At 45.9% G+C, this 20,445-nt stretch overlaps 1 protein-coding gene across 8 annotated transcripts in view; it reads right to left on the bottom strand.

Annotated features, from left to right (window-relative positions):
- Positions 1–20,052, bottom strand: part of PIGU (phosphatidylinositol glycan anchor biosynthesis class U) — a 40,812-nt gene extending 20,760 nt beyond the window's left edge. For 3 of the 8 annotated variants that reach the window (XR_005106566.1, XR_005106567.1, XR_005106568.1), the window contains exons 1-13: positions 19,809–20,052; positions 17,993–18,057; positions 16,655–16,714; positions 15,608–15,670; positions 13,935–14,044; positions 12,632–12,732; positions 10,533–10,630; positions 8,141–8,295; positions 7,510–7,653; positions 6,560–6,684; positions 4,619–4,761; positions 1,793–1,902; positions 1,192–1,546 (exon numbers count right to left, since the gene is read on the bottom strand). Coding sequence is in view for 4 of the 8 variants with exons in the window: in XM_037403038.1 (XP_037258935.1) it covers positions 1,360–1,546; positions 1,793–1,902; positions 4,619–4,761; positions 6,560–6,684; positions 7,510–7,653; positions 8,141–8,295; positions 10,533–10,630; positions 12,632–12,732; positions 13,935–14,044; positions 15,608–15,670; positions 16,655–16,714; positions 17,993–18,057; positions 19,809–19,938 (1,491 nt within the window). In the remaining 4 variants the exon portion in view is untranslated. Of the gene's footprint in view, positions 1–200; positions 1,903–4,618; positions 4,762–6,195; positions 6,392–6,559; positions 6,685–7,509; positions 7,654–8,140; positions 8,296–10,532; positions 10,631–12,631; positions 12,733–13,934; positions 14,045–15,607; positions 15,671–16,654; positions 16,715–17,992; positions 18,058–19,808 lie in introns of those variants that run through there. The other 5 variants (XM_037403038.1, XM_037403042.1, XM_037403039.1 and 2 more) reach the window with 5 other exon arrangements.
- Positions 20,053–20,445: the final 393 nt, after the last annotated feature.

The following is a 20,445-nucleotide window of genomic DNA, read 5'->3' as shown; positions in this document are numbered from 1 at the left end:
CTGTGCATAGCTGGCCTGTCTGGGGTTTCATCACACCGTAGAAATATCGTCTGCTTTTTGGTGTGCTACAGGGCCACTTGTTTTTCCTCCCGACCCCTGTGTTTGCTTTCAAGTCCACTCACGACCCCTCTGTGTGGCTCTTGGTGCTGTCCAGAGCCCCCACTCACCCTCACCCCACTTCCAAACACAGAGCCAACAGGGGTGTTTAAAACTTGCACAGTTTATTATGCTCCTAGACATGCCACAGAGCTGGCAGCCCAGAGCAGCTGTGGCTCCATGTGCCCCTGCCATGGCTGGAGGCGCAGGGGTGCTGCAGGGCCTGCCCCAGCCGGAGTGGCTGAGTGCGGGGGGCTGAGCTGGGCTCGGATTAACGAACCCCCACCAAAGCGCTAACAGCAGTGCAGTAAGGCAAAAGTTTTAATGGTCCAGAAAGAAATAACCTGCTTACACAGCTGCCTGGGTACATCTATCTCTCAGTTCCACTATACCAGGTGCAGTTTGGTTTCGATGTTGCCACATTCCCAGCCCTTTGGATTTTTCCTGGGATCTGTAGGGAAGCTGGCTACCTGCTGCCCAGCACCAGTGAGAAAGCTTGCACGCTGTGGCTACCACTGCTCCATGCCACCGTACAACCAGCTGAGCAAGAAGCCAGCCTGGTGGCTTTGCCCAGGTGGGTCACATGCACGGGGGCAGCAGCTCACAGGGGAACCAAGGGCTCACGCTTTAACAGCCACACGGCCAGTGCTGTACTTGCAAGAGGGTAACACAGGGAAAGCGTGTATCCTGTAGCCGTGTAACACTATGGAACACCTGGAGCCTGACAACTCCACAACAGTGGTGGCTGAGGCTCCTTCTGGCTTTGGTCTGGGGCCTTGAAGGGGAGATGTAAACAGATCTGGTCCCTGGCCCAGGCAGGCAGCTTGCTCCTTCCATGTCCAGGCTGCTGCCCCAAGCGATCACAACTATAGTGTAAGCCCTGCACCATCAAGCTTTGTTACCCTACAGAAATGAGGAGGAATGGGAGTTTTATCTCCACAGTAACATTCCTTCTGGGACCCTGTAACGCCTCTGTACTGCTCCTGACATGAAAGTGCCTGTGTTGCTTCAACAGGATACAGCAGTTACCCAGTACCCACCCTGCTGTCTTCACCCCAGTTCCAGTTCTTCCTAGTTTGAGCACAAAATTATTACCTGTGGCAGCAGCTTCCACCCTCCTCCTTCCAGCAGGTCATTCATCCGTGGTCAGCCATTTGTTTCACAGTCAGCCACTGTGCCCGAGTACATGTGATTTTTCCAGATCCCACAACAGCAGGAGAACCCAGAAGTATACCCAGAGATGCCTTGTGCTAAGCAGGAGCACTACTGGTCAAAGCAGTGAAGGGGAAATCTCCAGAGAAGCAAACATCTCCAGGAAGCAGTGACAGTAAGTTTATGGTCCGAGCTCCTTCTGGGCCAGAGATGCAGCCCTGGTATTAGCTCAGACACTTTCTTCAGTTCCTCTTGGACTGCCCAGAGCTGATGGCTGAGGTCGCAGTGAAAAGCACAGCTGAGGGAAAAAGGGAGATGCTCCAACAGAGGCACTGCAGTTCCTGCTTGTAGCTCTTAGTCTCTGCACTGAGCCTGCAGCTCGGGAGGGTATTCCCAGAAGAACCTCGGCCCTTTCTTTCAGTAGGTACTATTCCCAAAGTCAGACCTCATTCAGGGAACCTTCCCCACCCACCCCACATACACCATGCTTTGCATGTTCCTTAGCATGGTCCATGTCCCAGGGAACAGTGGGCACAATCCTTACTTCAAAACAAGCATGGCCTCTGTCCCATCTTGCCTTGTCAAGTGGAGTCCATGAGTGAGGTAGTATTCCCGCCGGAGGAAGGCATAGAAATAATCCGAGATGAGCAGGATCTGCAGAAGTGAGATGTTCGGACACATCAGTGGTGATTCATAAAAAGGGGCATGTGTTTGTGACAGACCCTGAAGGGGTTTAAGAGGTTCTCTGAGCCTGTGAACACCCCTTGTCTACTGCCTTGTGGTGTTAAGCCAAGGGAGTCTTAAACGAATCTATTTGCTGTGCTACCCATGTGATCTTGCAGACATCTCTACTAAGGAGAACTGGCCAAAATGTATGACACTGGCAGGTCCATCACTGCCACAGCTTTACAGACTCTCTCAGCCTCACCCACGGGCCTCCTCCCATGCAAGCACCGTCATGCAGTCCAACCCAAATGCTGAAGGTCTCCTACTGCTGATTGCTATTAAGCACTTTCCAATTGTGATTGTTTTCCAACTGCCATTTCTATTCAGAAGGGGTAAGCTTGCAGGCAGCAGAAGGAATACCACAGCTCCCCAGGTCAGCCTTAGCAAACAGAAGCTTTAGTGGTTTAACAAAATAATACTCACCAGGCTAAGGCGTGAAGAGAAGAGCTGAAATGTCAAGGCTGTGGCTTCACAGTAAAATGTCCAGGAGCAACACCAGCTAAAAGCACCTCTTCCACCCTCAACACTTTTGCATCTCCTTTCTGCCCCTGTGCTGTCATGCCTGCGGTGGGGCAGCCAACCCTGTGTATACACTGTCCCCCCTTTACGTAGTGAACAGAGCCAGTTATCCCCCAGATTTTCCCCTGGTCCAGGTCAGGGCATGCTGCCACACGCACATGGATGTCGGCACCACCCTGTCTGTGGTGCCTGGGTGACAGGTGTACCTTAGGCTAGCATTGCCACCAGCTGCATTGTAGTGTGAAATCGCAACTGAAGTGCCAAAGAACTGCAGTGAACAAGGACACCTGATGTGGAAATCACACGGTCCCTTCTCTCCTCAGCCCCGCTTTGGTTGTCCTGAGGCTCCACAGCGTGACTGCTCCCTTGCCTAAAAGCACTAAGAACACAAGAGTGGGTCTCGGTGGTTTCTCTAATGCAGTCACCACAGGCAAGCTGCCTCTGCAGGGCCAGGCTGGGCTGCTGTTAAGCGCGGGCAGTGACCTGCTGGCTCAGTAAGTGCCATTTGTCATTTAGCCTCTTGTAGTGCCACCCTTCCCCAGGAATGCTGACAACCTCCATCTGAAAACAGCACCGCATAACTAGAGTGGAAAATGTTTTCGGTGCCGGACCAAGCTAGCAGTTATCGTCCCAATGTCCAGATGCTACTTAATGCATTGCTTTGGCACAGTGCCTCACCTGAAGTTTGCTGCAGTGCTAAAGGGGAGGGAGGGAGGGAGAGTCAGGCTGTCAGCCAGAGCCTGCTTGGATTACTGTTAAATACAGCTGCTGCAAAGAAGGCTCAGTGGCAGGACGGGAGGATATGGAGGACCAGGTGGAGACTGAGGGAAAAAGAAACAGGGCTGCAGATTGCTGAGGTCAGAGGAGAAAGTGCGAAGGACAACAGACAAAGAAGCTTGGAGGTGCCCAGAAAGCATCCACTTGTTTTGCTGAACACCATGGCTGACTACTGACATGATGCATTAATATGGTTAATTTTACTTTTAACTAAACCTCCCTGCAGATATCTTAATGGGAAAAGAAAGAGTTTAGGTTAGTGGTGATGAGGGCTACTTCTTTCTCACAAGGAAATCAGAAACCAGATTTTTGCTCGGTCTGCATTTATACAGAGGGCAAGACCTTGCAGGGTCTGTCATGACTTTCTCAGGTAGGAAATAAAATACTCTTAGAATATCAACATCCACCATCTCTAATTAAAGTTTTACTATTCCTTTAATTCTAGCAAGACATGTAGTTAGAGAGCTAATGAACCACTACCAATTTCCTATAAGCCCTTCTTGGTAGTACCTCCATATCCCACTCTCATCTCACTCACTGCATGGAGCCTTTTTGCTTTTGCAGAATGGGTGTTTGCCCCTATTTATTAAGGGGGTGGGGGATCTACAAGCAGGTACTTTTTAGCCCCTGGCAAAACTGCTCCTCTAGTTTTAGGAGAAGCAGACAAACATAAATGGTTGAGGCACATTCAAAATAAAGGCAACTTTAACATGAAATGAACATTCTGCTCATCCTCATATGAAACTATCCCAGGACTTAGGGACACTAAGAAATAGCAGAGAGAAGAGGAAGGACTTAAAAAGAGTTGTAGCACCTGTGTACCTTGAATCCCACCTTCCAGGGGCGATAAGCCTTGAGAGAAGCAGGGAGAGCAAGCCCTGGCAGGACTGAGACCCTGCATAAGCCCTACATTTCAGTGAGGTATAATGCTCAGAAAAATTGGTGCCATGTCCCCATGTACAAGAAGTTCTCATTTGCCTGTTTTCTGGCCCCACTGCTGCTGCCCCATATTTTCTCACCATTTTCCCTCTACCTCACCTTTTCTATTTTCATGTGCTTTTTAGTCATGCCATACTGAGATGTCAAGCAACAGACCATGTAACTTGCAGTAAAATCTAGCTGGATTGTGAAGCTGCAGCTCAAATACTACATACAAGAACTCTTTCCCATTAGTGTGCCAGAAGGCGAGGACCAGGCAGATTTCAGCAAGGAGAGGTGGGAAGCTGCTATGCAGGACTACACAGGATGCAAAGAGCCCCATACATCCTGCAGAATTTGCAGCTGCTGACAGGACACCCAATCCAGAGACCTACCCAAAGCGCAGCCTCGTTTGCCTTGCTCTACTAACCTGCCCTATGTTGAAAGTCAACGTGATGGCATAATAAAAATTGGAGTTGGCACTTCCTGCATAAATCCATAGGTGCCACAGAACGGGGAACAGGAGGGAGCAGACAATGAGCACACATGACAGGATGAAGATGTTCCGGAGGACTGCAAAAGAAAACCAAGCTGTTAAAATGATGCATTATTGAGCAGCCATGCTCACACAACCAGCAATGGTATTTAGGGTATGTGCAGGGGGCGGGGAGAGGCACTTGCCAACACATACTTCTCTCCAATAATCTTTCAGTTTGCTTTAATAATTTCCTGGCTAGTTTTTGTAAGAAATACACTATATTTCCCTTTAAAATCAGTACTTCTGCCTTCACTTGAGTGTGAAATCCTCATTCGTAGCTCTTTCCTTCCAGGTCCTGCTCCCAAACTCCTGCCTTGAAGGACTCTGGTAGTGTAGACGCCAAAAAGCCAAAGCCAGCAGTTTTGAGAAGAGCCTTTCCACAAGCATCATGATTCAGAGAGCAGAGCACACCATTCCCTAGCCTCATCAAGGTGATGACAAAGGAAAAAAAAGAACCTGTGGGCCATAGGAAGAGACACTTTCTTGGGAGGTGGTAAGGAAAGGAAAGCACCATAAAAGGAGACTCGTATAGGCCAAATGTGTTGACAAACACATGACCTCAGGAGGTGCAAGCGTGGCCAGAATCCCTTAGTCTGCATATGTGCCAGATGGACAAAACCAAAGCACAACTTTGTCTGAAAGAGCCAGAACTACTAGGTCAGAGGAGATTTTGTTTTCTGTGAACTACTGTCCTTTGGCACCAGTATCCTGGCACTGGTGTTGCTGTGCTTGGCCATAGCTCAGCCAATGTCCGTGAAGGTAACGGAAAGACTCCCAACAATTCTGAAGCTGAAGGGAGTTATCTGGCATTTTAAGAGCACTGTCACATCCAAACCTGTTCACGCCTCTTCTTAAACTTCTTGTTCAGTAGGTGTATGCACTCGCTGTGGGGTCGGAGCATGTGACAGCAAATGACTGTCCCTCTCACTGGCCACAGTCCCCTTATCTGCATGCTTGGAAGGTGCAACTAAACTACGATGAATCTGGGTTTCCCAGAATTACATCACCTGCTATGGCTGTGACATGCTCAGGGCTAGCCTGGGGCTTCCTGCCCTGTTTTATTACAGCTGCTTTGGCCTCAGCTTTCCTTAGTCTAAAACTAATAGAACAGATGGTCTCCCAGCCTCTTGACCATCAGGCGGGCTAGCTGGGCCTGGGTTAGAGAAGACTGCAGTAAAAGGCCCAGACAACCTGGCAGGGTTGGTCAAAGCAGTTGGTTTAAGCAAGAAACATCAGGAAAAGCACAGTGCTTCCAGACCTCCCCAGTGTAGCAGGAGCTACAGCCTGAGTTTGAAAATCATCAGGAAGCTCTCTGGTGATTTAAAGAGCTAAAGAGGTTCTTTACGAAGCATTTAAGAAAAAACAAACAGTTGCTTGGAGTAGTTCAGTTACTTGCACTCAAAGCAAATAAGCAGATGCAAAACAAAGAACCGCTGCATGGTGCAGCATTTTAAGGCTGGGGGACTCACCGACTGCAGAAGCAGTGTTCAAATTACACATCCTTAAATGGGAGTGAAGCGTCTGAAGGATGGATGTACTTTTTAACAAGCCACATCCCTTGTGCAGGACTGAAACATTCTTACAAAAACGTTAGTCTTCGGAACAACTTGGAGAGGTGGGGAAGATAAGTGAAAATTCCCTCCTCAATCAATTTGAACCGTGGTCCTAAAGACATATTAGAGACTGTATCACCAGAAAAATCAAGCCTCCTTCCAGACACCCAAAGGAAACCACAAGAGCCTGCAGACACAGGCCTGGTTTCGTTTAGTGGTGACAGTTATTGGACAGGCCCTTCCCCATTGCATAAGGAACAATCAAACACAAAGAACTTACATCTGTAAAGGTGGCTCCAGACTGGAAGGAAGGCCATGTACAGTGCAATGTCTCCCACAGTGGGATAGGACTTGAAGATAGAAATGATTGCGATCTGGACAAACATGAAGAACACAGGGTGTTCCCTAGAAGGGAAAAGACATGAAGGATAAGAGGATGCAAGAGAGTCTCTGGAAACTGGAAATAAGTATCAGCGAGGGCACAAATGTACTGTGGGCTAGGCTGATAAAGGCTCTCGTACCCCTGTTCTCTCCACACAAGCCTCTGAGCGCCGGGTAGGGTAGTGAGAGCTGCTCTGCAGAGAAGCAGTGTAAGGGGATGCACATCTGCTCACTGCCCTCACACAGAGACATCATGCCGCACCTCACACATTTATACAGCTGGTCATCTGGGCCGCTCTTCCCCAGCTCTGTCTTATTTGCTAAAAAGCAATGAAAAAATCCTCTCTGAAGGTTATTTGGAGAAGCCCACAGTTATCCTTCTGGTATGGCATGATGTCTGTCCACTCCAAGTCAAGAGGATAAGCTCACTGAGAATCCAGGAGTGTTAACGGGTGTTTTTATCAGAAAGAAGGGTAACATTGTCAGCGCAGTCTGCTAGGAATGTCCCCAAATTTTCACTTTTTTTCTGACAATAAAAAACTTGACGGTCCATCCAAGAGTTCCTTCTTGCTTTCTGACTACAGTGGCTTATGCTGGCAGGGAACAGGCACCTCTGTAGCCTAAATTTCTGCTCTCTCTTTTGATGCCTGTAACACGTTTGTTGCATAGCAGAGCCTAACTCACTCCATTTAAGAGGAATAAAGATTGAAACTTTGGGAAATTAGGAGGATAGGCCCTGTTAAAAAAACCTATCTTTTTCAGGCTTGTAGATCCAGACATCTGACGCCAGCCTCATAAGCTTCCACCAGACAAGTAAGAGTAAAAAAACTAGCACAAAAACATACTTACTTTAGCTTTATTGCCAAGGGAATGGTGTAGAAGAACACGTTGATTTGAAACACACATACAAAGAAAAGACTGAAGTGTTCAAACATCTCTGCAAAGAAGTACCAGAAAAGGCCAATATTGGGTGTCAGATCTGGAACAGAAAGGCTGAAATTTGAAAAGAAAAGTCAAGGTAACATTTTTATATGGTTGTTTTTCACTGCCCTGCTTCTGTTGCATTAAGCAAGCATTGTTTGCTTAACGGATGGAGGACCTATATTTTAAATACATGGAAGAGAAATCAAAGGGGTGAAAACCTGGAGAGAAAAGGGACTAATGTTTCCCTATGCCCCAGCAGGATTTAAACCATTCCCAAACAGACACTTCTCCAGAGATAAAAATTCCACAGCCACGATAGCTCAACAGTCAAATCCATTTCCAATCAACTCAGTGGAAAACATCTCCTGTCTTCTCTAATTCTTGCTGTAACTTAATTAACGGAAGTTGGCTAATGCCTGCTCTTCTCCACACACTCTTTGTTTTCTTGCATTGCCAGTAAAATCACAGATCACATGCTTCTTGGGACAGGGAGTGATGCACAAGAAACAACACAGCAGGGCTAGACAGACAAAACAGTAAGAATCCTTATACTTACATAAACCCGTAAACAGATGGGATAAAATCCCAGGAGTTGAGGAGGAAGAAGGAGAGGCAGATGATCACCACCAGGCTGCACAGGTACAGGGCTGCATACTGCATGGTGTAGAGCCAGAAACTTTTACTTCTCAGTTTTATTGGTATGAACTGACGCTGAAAATTAAATACAAGCAGGCAGATATCCCTTATCAGGTGGAAAGCCACAAAAAACCTGAGTGTTCAGAACATGATTTTAAATTGATGAAAGAAAGCGTCAAACACTGGTACTATAGCACTGGAAGAAGTAGTTCTCAAGCACAATTTGCTTGATGTTCTTCAATCTGGCCAACTAAGTCATACACATTGCACATGATTCCCAGACCTGTGCTTGAAAATACTGTACCTAGGCTGGTAATTTCTGCTTGTGAGTCAGTTCTCGTGCACTCAGTGTAACATTCACCACCTCTGCACAGCTATACTTGTACCTTAGAGGTCTGCAATACTGTACTGCTGCTTGTGCGTTCTGCTGCACGAGCCCACATCGTCTGGGTGACAAAGAGCCCTGCTCCACAACCCACCACCCTGTGATGCCAGGTCTCCACCACACGGACTGGCATTCATGCTCTGCTGAAATCAGAAAAGAGGACATCCAGCAGGCTCCTAAGCACAAAGGATCCCTCTAAAAGGTTGTCTCCTCAGACAAAGACAACTGCTGCAGTCCTGCCACTGCCACATGTCCTGACAGGTCGACCACAAGCCCTTGTCACATAACATGATACATAGGTATCTCACTCCAAGAGGTCCCCTGACTGCATTTGTAAAGACAAATACACACACAGGGGCAAAAACCTTTGGGAATTGCTCAGGGTTCTGTAACTCCACATAAGGGATGTGGCTTTTCCATTTAGTACTAGGGTTTACACTGGCAGATGTACAGAGACCAGCTGTAACTGATGTGAGCCCTGTGTAAAGCACACTCTTATTTTCTCAGTCACAGCATGTTCAATACCACTTGCTGGAACAATGTAAGCAAGTTTACCAAAGATTTTTGGCAGGACAGATTGGAAAGTGCTGGAGAAAAGCTATTTAGTTCTGTACAAAGAATGCAGTGAAGTTCATTTACAAATCTGGATAAAAGAACACACACTAACACGATCCCCTTTAAAAGTTACAAATTAGGCATTCACATATCAAAGCACTTCTTGTTGCTTGTGAACACAGTGCTTCTACTTTACTGCCACTTTACTTTAGCCAAAGTTAAAAGACAACAAATGAGACTAAAATATATAAAGTAAATGCTCCGAAAAATTAGCAAACTGAAAAAGTAACACTGACTCCACAGCAGTTCTTGTCTTGCAAAGACTAATAATAATAAAATTTCTGAAAAAAGTAAGAGACATTCATACCAGATAGTCAGGGAAAGAAAATGGACTAGAACTGACTCTCCACTCTCTTTCGAAGCTCAGAGATTTGAGAACAGGCTGTCACAAATCTGTAGTTAAGATTAGCTATAAAAGTCATGAGGGAGATAGGACAGAAGCAACCAAGAAAAGCTGGCAAAATACTCAATGGCAGAAATTTCAGAGTGGCAAACACAATAAAAAAGATCACCAAATGATCTGTGAATTGGGTAAGAGCCCTCTGCTAGTGGTCACAGCCTCATGTTGCTCCCACATCACAGCAAGACTAGAAAATGATCAGTTTTCCTTAAGTGCATTATAATTTGGACTCTCAGTTAAGTCACTGTGTACAGTATCAGCACAAGAGCTAAGAGAGAGACCAGTGGGAAGCATGCAGGCAAACCAGTGATGAACCCGATCACTAGGAAAGAGCTGCCTCAGCTTTAAACCCTACCCCTGCCTGCCGATGTGCCTACCACCCTACAGCGGGGCTAGTTTTGCCTGGAGCAGTGTCTGTCTGTTGAGGCATTGTTTACTGGTAAATGTGCAAGGTCAGTCCTGTTGGAATTCAGGGGCCTTGTTATTGGGGAGGGATAAAGGACAAGGGAAACCAGGCACTTTCACAAGCACACACCTTTTGCCATTAAACTCCAGATCAGCATTTCCGAGCTTGAGTGATTCAAACACAGAGCTCCTCATTCAAACACAGGTCAGTGATCTATGTCGGTGCAAAGGAATTCTCCAGGTCTAAAATCCTCATTGCTATTCACATGACACAAAGAATAGCACTTATTTCAAGCAAGCCGAACACCCGCCAGTTCTGTATATGACTTTCTGGCTTCCTTCTCTCTATGCACAGGCATCCCCATTAAGGCTTCAAACTTTCCATAGCCTGAGGAGAGCCACTGTTTCTGAAACCCAGGACTTGCTTGACTCCCCTCTCAATAGCTAAGTACTGTCCCTGCACAGCTACAAGACGACGACAGGTGCCAACAGTTAGAAATCACATACCTGTAGAAGGTAAAGGAGTGCTGGAGCAAACAATGTGAGAGGGTAGAGTGACTGGTATGTAGCTAAGGCCAGGAACACAGCACTGAGGAAGGCACTACCTGCGAAGAAAAAAAACCCCAACTGTTCATTTGTAAGGAACATTTAATATAACAGCCTTACAAACAAATGGGAATAAATGCATAACCCCCTTCAGGGGCTTTACAAATATCAAAACACCCCTTAAAGGTGTTTTTAGCAGAACGTGTCCTGGGCTGCGTCCTTTTCTTAACTACATTTTGAACAGAGAATGACTCATACCAAGGTGATTCTCCCACAAGAAAGAACCACTGACTGGTTTATATCTCCTTTCATTCATGTATAGAAAGAGATTCATGTAATTCAGTCTATATGCAGGCCATGCCAGCTGCTGTTTATGCATGGGAATGCATTCACTTAAGTCATACCCGCATGAAACAGCTGTTACACTCATACTGGACATGCTGGATAATGTCGTCACCAGAATATGTCGGGGCCCTCAGCAAAGCTCTGTGAAAGAGAGCAAGAGAAAGTCTGCAGCTGAAGGAATAAAGTGGCATCAGCCCTACTTTACAGATACCAAAACTGAGGCACAGAGAGGATTAGCACAGCTTTTTCCATGTGGTCTTAAAAATATGAATCCCTTTATTAAGGAAGCTTTACTTGAGGTGCCTCAGGTTGAGCTGTGCTGAATACTCACACGGCCCAACTACCAATACCAGAAATCAAGTCCAAAAGGTCCCAGGTTAAACAATAAAAATACAAGCACCCAGTGCGGTAGTCTGGTTATAGCTTTCAGTCTTATGTCACTTGATGGAAGTCACCTGTAAAAAAGCTTAGACAGCAAGCATCCTGACTCAGTGCACTGGACTAATTGTCAGCCTACTGACATCAAACACTTTGTAAGCTTCAATCTGCTTCCACCATTTGAAAGTGAAAATACAGCGTTACCTGGTGATAAGCCTTCTCCATTCTTCAACTACACTCTCCTAGACAAAAAATCCCTATCCTCTATCTTACCATGTGTTCAATTCTGCACAGATATAAGGAAATGGTACCCAGAAATCACAGTCATAATCTGACTTCATCTCTTTGCTCACTTGAAAACCTAGGGCCTGCCACACTCCCAGTCAGGAAAAAACCTCAGGGGACAGCCAGTACAGTTTTGTCTATGACTGAACTATTTGTCTTATGGTAACAGTGAACAGCTACAAATCGTTTAATTAAATGGACCCTCACTGGTTGGCTTTTGCAAATGCTTCTAAATCAAAACCCGTCCTGCCTCAATTAGTCAACAAGTAGAAGAAAGCTTTCTTTTGGAGACACTAATAAAAACAATCTATATCAGCTTTACTTGCAAGGTCTGGGTCTGGACACTGCTGGAGAAGGGATCAGACTGACCTTTCCCCTGACCCAGCAGAGAACTCCTAAAACTCATGTGACTAGTACAAATCACATATGCTAAAAGACTTTAGCACTGGGGAGTCATAAAAGAAACAGAAACCTGGCGTTATGCACAAGATGAATGAAACAGCTATTTGGCCATAATCTAGTCAGCCGTGCTGGTATGGGTCTTTAGTTACTGTTTCTGCTTCCCCAAAGCTCAGTTAGCTGATTTCAAACCAAGTTTACAACTGTGAGTGAAAGCCAAAAAAGAGCTGCAGGCAACTGCTTGCTTTTGAATAAAAGTTCAAAGAATACACTTTGAAAATAAATTGCATACAATACTTCAAGTGCATATTCACATACAAAAGAAAGAGCAGCAGAGCATCATGTCCTCTTACACACAGACATGCATTTCTGCACAAACAGAAAACTATTTGAAGTCATCCAGGAAAAGGAGTCAGTTTTTATAGATGAAACTCCTAGTTACACTGAGGTGAAAGTAAGTTTTGACTTGACTATAAAATCTCTTGATCTTGTGATTTCAGGTAGAACTTTGGCCTTGTTCCAGTCCTGTTTCTGCTGTGTTTCACCGAGATCTTTGTAACAACCCTATCTGAAAAGTCCCTTGGTTTAATTTCTACTACTTTTCTAATATTTATAGAAAGTCATAAAGAACCATTTTTTCTTCATTGTGTTACCTTTTATTGTAGCTAAAATGAAGAATGCAATGACAGTATTGTTGATGGCGCAGGTAGACTTTGCCACACAAGACATCACAGTGTAGGGGTTTAACAGATAGCTGAAAAACATAAAAGCTCGAGTTATATTCAGAGGAGACAGCATCTAATAAAGCGATGTTCAAAGGAAAAACAGATGCATTTTGCCATTTACTTATTCACATTTGATGGGGTCCTCTCATCAAATTAACTCAGCTGAACAGGTTCCTCAGTCTGGAGCAAAACCCACATCTTTGGATTGTGGTCTTGGACACAGTGGCCACAGAGAGCACACTGCAGAAAAGGAGACAGTTGGGAAGATGTCTAAAATGCAAGTTCTATCCTAGAAAATGACAACCATAAACGTTTCTTGCTTTGCAGAAACATTGTGCATTTATTCCGTCAGACCTAGGGTTATTGGGTCCAAAGTAAACACTTTCTGCTACTCACATTTATTGGCTCTGAAGAATAAAAATAAGACAGCAGGATGGAACCAAATCCTGACTTTGCCATGGCAATGTGCAACAATGTTAAATACAAAACAGTCTGCAATGTATACAAACTACCTTTCTCAGCCTGGTGAACATACCATTTTACAAAATCATATGAAAATAAGAAAAAATAACATATCTAATGGAAAACTCTCTCTGACACAGAATAATTCAGGTAATAATCTATTAATGTCAAAACTCCAAAGAAAAAAATAGTTCTTTGACATTAAGTACCTTGCTTGTAGAGTATTTGTTTTAGTTGAAGCTTTCAGAAATTAAAAAAATGCTTAGCATACAGAGGAACAGCAAGACACAACACTACTAAGATGACCAACTGAATGTATCTTTGAATTGTTAAAAACAATTCTGGGATATTCAAGTTGTGATATTCAGCAAACACTTTCTCCAATTGCTCAAAAATTCTCCTAACTTTTCTGAAAAGACACTCAAACATTTTGGAGGCATAGAACCAATTTTGATAACATTTGTGTACTGGCAAGATAAATGGGAATATGAACTGTGCAGACACAACATTCTGGCTACCAAATTAATGACCTTATGCTGTTGAGCCGGCCTCAGAGGGTGTGCGTGAATTTATTTGTTGGCAACAAACATTTGCAAAAGCATCTGCTTTTTACTTTTAAACCGAGTACTAGGGCTGGGGGGATTTTTACATATAATATTCAATTCAGAATTCTGGGGGGGGGTGAATCTTCTAACAATCAGACAAATAAAACCAAAGGGAGCTGAGGGACCAAAGCAGCCTACTGCAGCCTACAAGCAGCAATACTTACAATAATGCTACCTTGAGGGGGATGTAGTGCATTTCCATAGGTGTCTGGATGAGTTCAGCCACATCTGGTGCATATTTATCCAGCTCTATTAGGAGCTTTTGCTTTTTGAACTGAAGAAGAGAGAATGACCAAAGACTGTCAGGTGAGGAAAGTCATTATTTCTTACTACTCAGGATTTTCATTACATGTAGCCCCAGGCATGAGCCAAACTCCCTCTCTTTTCCCACATACTTAACAACTGAAGTGGAAGTCAGGAGAAAGGAGATAATCTCTACTTACTTGAACTTCCTTAATTACCTGCGTCTAGCTCTTGACACAGCTGACAGGGAATTCAACACACTAGAGTTTAATACTTTCAATCTTCCTAAAGCCTGCTTGGATCTCCAATGAAAAGCTGACTTTATAAATTCACTGTTCAACATACAAGCCCTGAGAAACCAAGTCACAGAAGCATGCATTCTTTGTTATTTTGAAGATGGACACTCCTATGCCAAATTCCCTTTAGGGACCCTGTATCTGCTGTGCCAAATTCCCTTTTGGGACCCGAAATGTCTCTCTTTAATCTATCTTGTTCTATGATGCTCCCTATGGAAAGAAATCAGAATTATGAACCCAGTGAACTATGTCATGGTGAGACAGAAGGAGAGATGCTGACAATAAATTCCCAACAAGCAAATTAACTCACATGCAGAATTTTTACACATCTGCAGTTCTGTCATTGAACAGAGTTACTGAGTTATTTCTTCAACCTCGAAGTCAGAGGACAAGGAAGAAGCACATAGCTGGATGGGAGCCATACAGATGCTGTAGAAAATGCAGCCTCCCTGTTCACGTTGATACTGAATCACTGCCCCTCTTGGATTGCAGAGAGCACAGCATTGCTTATACCAAACGTTCTTTGAGCTACTTATGAGAGAGAGATGGGAGGAATCACTCACGACCAACTACATGTACTTATAATTTGAAGAGATCAAGTAATATTTGGTGTCAGACTTCTACCTTGCTCACCAGAATTATTTATGTCACCTCAGCATCATTGCAAGGTTTTATTCCTTCCTTTATACATTTCCAGTCTGTGTATTAACCCATGCCATGTGCAAACACAAACTCTGTTCAAGGTAAAACATTCCAGGCTCTAGGTACAAAACGTACAGAGGATTGCAGCAGGAGCAGAGGTGAGAAAAGGGAGTGCTCAAGTCTTGCCAGATCCATAGACCAGTAATTAAATTCTGCATACTGCAAACTGCCACAACAACTGAAGTTTTCAGTTTTTCAGGTTTTCAGTACACACTCCCAAATCTCACATCTCCTCTTGTGTACTGTGACCCTGGACTTGTCTGCATTTCATTGGCTATTGCATTCTCACAGATTTCTCAAATTCTTTATACTCCTTTCAGATCAAATAATCTACACTGTTGTGATCATCATTCAAGTGCAGTATGGTAGCTACAGTCACTAATTTGATTCCTACTGTAATACTGCCACAAAAAACCCTAAAATACCTCACTTGTTTACCACATTCAGTCCCCATGTTTATTGATCACTGAGATATGCTCAGATTTATTGCCACAAGGACTGGTTGACACTGCATCTTCTGGCAAGTGTTTTCTTTGGTACAAGACAATTATACTTGCTGGGAGAAGAGGACCAGCAATGCTGGCAAGTCAGCTTACCACAACTTTGTTGAAGTCTTGGATGGCCAAGTAAAGGGCAACAGCAGTTAGCACATCAGTTATCTAAAAAAGCAAGGCATAAACAGTGACTGTAAGCAAAATAAACAAATGGAGAAAGATATTGGACAGTACTGCAATGCTGAACAAGGATTCTGATCTGAATCAGCTCACAAAAAGAAAAAACAAGCTTTAAAAACACTAGATGGCAGATTTGTATGCTGTGCTCACACACCACTGCTTAACCTTGAAGCCACGAGCTGTATCAGAGATATTAATATTTACAAAACAAGAGAACAGGGAATTAAGGGCAAAAAAAATTATTCACGGAAAGAAGTATGCGAGGGTAATAGAGAGAAACATTGGTCTAATTAGAGCACAGGCAACACTGCGGCAGTGCCCAGCTGGCTAAATCCACCTGTCCATTAATCCAGCACAACAGTGCCTTGAGCTGTCCCAAACTTACCAGGCAGTGGTACAGTCATCTGAACAATCAGCACAAGCACAACACAGATGGCTGTTAGCTCTGCGTGAGACCTGCCCAGCAGGGATCTGGGGAGAGAGGCTCCACCAGGCGGCATGTGCAGCCAGCTATATGATTTCTGTCCTTCTGAATTATGTCGAACTGAAGAGAATAGTTTACAAGAGGCATTTGGAGGACTAACTCATTTGTGCTCTCTTTGCAGGCCTGGGGTTTGGCAGCAGGTTTTAGTGAAAAATGCTGCAGCGTAGGCATTAAGGTGGGGGGACAAAATATTGTGACCTGTTAAGAAGTAACCTTTGAAAACAAATGCCAACTTCCCATCCCTCTGTGGGGATACTTATCTAACCAAGAACTCACAGAAAAGGAGGAGTATGTACAACAAGGAAGAAGCCCGAACGTGGGTTTGTACAGGCAAAGCTGCCTTTCTAATTAAACCGTGAGCTCAGCAGGAATCTGAACTACAGGGAGGCTGAAGGTCCTTTATCCTTACAGGAGCAAAAGGAAAGTCATACATCAGCATTTCACAGAATGGGACCTTTCAAGAGGAGCTTTCCAGGAGCGCTTACCATGAACACCAATTCAGCATATTCGATCAGGAAGTGAAAGAGATATATTATCAGTGGGGTCTAAAAGAGAGCAGAAGGGAAACCCATGTCAAATACTGTCCAGATAAAACAACAGGCGATTTGATGAGAAAAAAGCAGTAGTACTATGAGAGACTGCAAAAGGTCATTTTCCTTAGTCTCTCCTACAATGCTTTTACTGCAGGGTAAAGTGAATAATCCAAGCACACTTACTGGTCTTTCTCCTTGCAAAGTTCTCAATACACTTTATAAAAGACACCGACAACTTTGAAAATTATATTCTATTCCAACTTTTCACTTCCACCAGTATGGTGGTAGAGTTACAATAGAAAGCATTTACAGAACAGCTTTAGAAAATATTTCTCCTAGAGAATCTATTTTTTCAGGATGTTTGCAGGTACTTTTGAATGTAGTTCCTACATAGCCTGTTGTTTAGGTGAGTCTTTTATAAAGCAAAAAGAAGTAAGCATGTTAGAAACAAAGCAGCAGAACTACAGCCCAATCATCCTCTTACTCCCACAGCTTTTTCGTTCTAGGGTAAGAGGAAGAGCATGCTTCTGAATTATTCCTGTGACAGAAAAGCTTAATCTGGAAGTACTATATTTGCAAGGTGTAAATTCAGTCTTCACTGTGAAAAAATAAATTTCTTTTAAAATATTTTTTAAATAATGTGATGGTATAAATAAGCATGGATTTCACAGTCTGGGAGAAAACTGTGCTTAAAGAAGGAGAATTTATTGGAGAGAAACAGGTTTTCAAAGGAATACAAAGTATATGTCTCACCCCTAGGTAACACTATGTATGGACATACCCTCCATGTCATTAAGACCACTTGAGGCCACAAAACCCCACAGTGTTTGGAAGAATGAGGTGTTTTCAAAATGAGGAACAGATGTACTGCATGCTTGTGCTAATGTTAGTATTTTTGCAAATGCAGAAACTCAAGATGCTGCTATCCAGTAAAATTGTGTTCAGATTCACAGTGACACTGTCTCTCCCTGCTCTGGCTTCTGCCGAGAGAAACATCTGGATGTGAACAGACTATTTTCTTTATTACAAATCTCCCCTCTTTCAGACTCTCCTTGTGCAGTAACAAATTATTATGATGCTGATCATCTGCACGGAGATTTATTCTGTGATGAACTGTATCTCCTCATTGTGCTAGACACTACATATACAGCTACTGCACAATTACATGGCTCCAAGTTTTCTGAAGTCTTTGGGGCAAGACAGGTCCCCAGCCTTTGCCAGCCCGTGAGCAGCAAGACTAAGCAATGGGCCACTTGAATACCATGTTTAAAATGAAGCATGCATACCCACCTCATGAAAAATAGCTCCAGAATATGGCGAGACCCCTAAATCCAGCAGAGCTAATCCTTCGACCACTGAAACATACAAAACGCCTGCATTAGAATCCTGTGATGTGGGAAGAGAAAGATCTCCTAACAGTAAAACTATAGTTTTTAAAACATCCACACTTGTAAGAATCTCACATTGAACTGCCATCTGAATGGGTAACACAAAAATTACACAAAGCCAACAACCAGCTAGACTTGATCACTTTCTTAATTCTGCCATGCAAATTTCTTCAGTAACTGAATGGTCAGTTGTTAATATATTTATTTGTTTCAGCTAAAAATGTTATAGCTGAAATGCTTTACATTTAACTATATATAAATCACATGTATAATATTTACTGATTTTAAGTCACCTATTATGTGATACATGATATCTATGCTGGAGAAACAGTTAACTGGGGACAAATCACAACATAATATGGAATTTGAACTATTTTGCCTAATCAGATGTAGAGAGACCTGAAATGTCCAAAACCACAATAAAAGAGCAGAAATTAATATATATCATCAGGCAAAGCTAAAAGCTTTATCCATTGTTGAAACTTCCTGACATTTTGCAGCCTGAATTCAGATCCTCTGCAATCATGCAATTGCAGCTTGCACTGCAACACATGCACATTTTTCCATAGAATCTCCACCTTATGGAGCCCAAAGGTTCCCTGGGGACCGAGCAGTGCATGCAGTGAGAGAAGCCATGGGAAACAGGCCCACATGTTCCGAGGTACAAGGCCACATGAAGCAACAAGAGGTTCCCAGTTCAGCGATATGCTGGCGAAGCAGATTCTGTCTCTGCCACAAAGTTCCTGTATGATGACAGCCCAGACTTTTCAAGACTGATGCTAACTGTGCTCCTTACTATCTAGATGCTTACCTTGACGCTCTAATGTAAGATTGAGAAGGCAGCCATTGCTGCAACGGAATTTCTGGGAGCTGTATTTTGAAACTGTAAGGTGTGAAGTGCTACAGTCTGTGGAGCAGAGGCCTCAGGTCATCAAATGCATTCACACTTTTCACCTTTATTACACTGTGCCATTATTTTCCACCCCAAAACTGAAAATAATTTTATGCATAATAAAATAATGCATAATAGCTGGATATTATTTTCCTAAAAGGCTATCTTTAAAATAAATTAAGGTTCCAAACAGGCTCAGACGCTATAGACATGAATGCCACTGAAAACCCCCGATTAACCTGAACCTCAGTCTTCAGAAGAGACTTTGAATCGTGTCGGTAACAACGTGTGGGGCCAGAAACAGAACAAGGAAAACGAACCCGCGCACAGCCCTGCAGGAACGGGGTACCAGGCGGAACCAGGCGGCCGCTCCGCGGGGCCGGGCCCGGGGCCGTGCAGCCCCAGGGCGGCCCGCGGGACGCGCGCCCCCGGGCCAGGCGCTGCCGGGCCGCCGCTGTACGCGCACCTCGGCGCCACCGCTCGCATCAGCGCACGCAGGCTGGCGGCACACCGCGGCCGAAGTCCTGCCCCGCTGCGGCCAAACGCCCGCACCTCCCCCGGGACAGCGGCCGCGGACCGGCTCACGCGGCTTTCGGGAGAGCCGGGGCCCGGGCCCGAGACTGCGGACCGGGCCTCTCCCCAGCCTGGCGCAGGGCCGGGGCCGGGGCCAGGGCCCTGCCCGCCTGCAGCTGCGCTCCCCGGCCCGGGGACCCCCAGCCCCGGGCAGCCACCGCCCCGGAGCCCCTCACCGACACCCCCCGCAGGCCGCGGCTCGTTCAGCCGCGCTGGCGACGCGGCGCCCCGGCCCGGGCTCGCCGGGCCTCACCTCGCTTCCAGGCGTTTAGTGGGGACGCCACCTCCACCCGCTCGGAGATGAAGGCGGCGAGGCTGGAGCGGTAGAGCGCGGCCCGCACCGTCACGGCCACCAGCACCACCAGCACCAGGGGCGCCGCCATCCTCGCGGCACGCAGCGGCGGCCGCCGGCTGTAGCTCCCGGGCGGGGCCGCAGAGCGCGGCGGCAATGCCCCGCCGGCCGGGAACACTACAGCTCCCGGGAGGCGCCGCGCCGCCCCGCCGCCTCCCGAACACTACGGCCCGCGCGGCGGCGCAAACTTCGCGGGAGCGCGAAGGCCGCGTCCCGGCCCGCCCGGCGGGGGCGGCCGCTGCAGAGGGCCGGGCGCTCCTGCTCCGCCCGCGCTGCGGGGCGGCCGGGCCGGGGGCGCACGTCCCGCTTCCGCCTGCCCCGCTGTCTGTCGGCGGCCGGGGCGCCGGGGGCCGGGCCGCGTCGCTCCAGGGCCCACGCCGCCACCCGTGCGGGCCCGGCCCCGTGGCCCCGCCACCCCTCCGGCGGGCGGCCCCGCAGCCCTCGCCCTGCCCGGAGCCGGCCCGGTGCCTCGGCCGTGCCCCAGCAGCCCGCCGGCCTCGCAGCAAGCTTGGGCGGGCCGCTGCCAGGGGCGCTGCTT

The sequence above is a fragment of the Falco rusticolus genome, chromosome 10 (genome assembly GCF_015220075.1).
Source record: "Falco rusticolus isolate bFalRus1 chromosome 10, bFalRus1.pri, whole genome shotgun sequence".
NCBI lineage: Eukaryota > Metazoa > Chordata > Aves > Falconiformes > Falconidae > Falco > Falco rusticolus.
The sequence above is the reverse complement of the archived record's forward strand: the minus strand, read 5'-3'. Positions and strand labels throughout refer to the sequence as shown.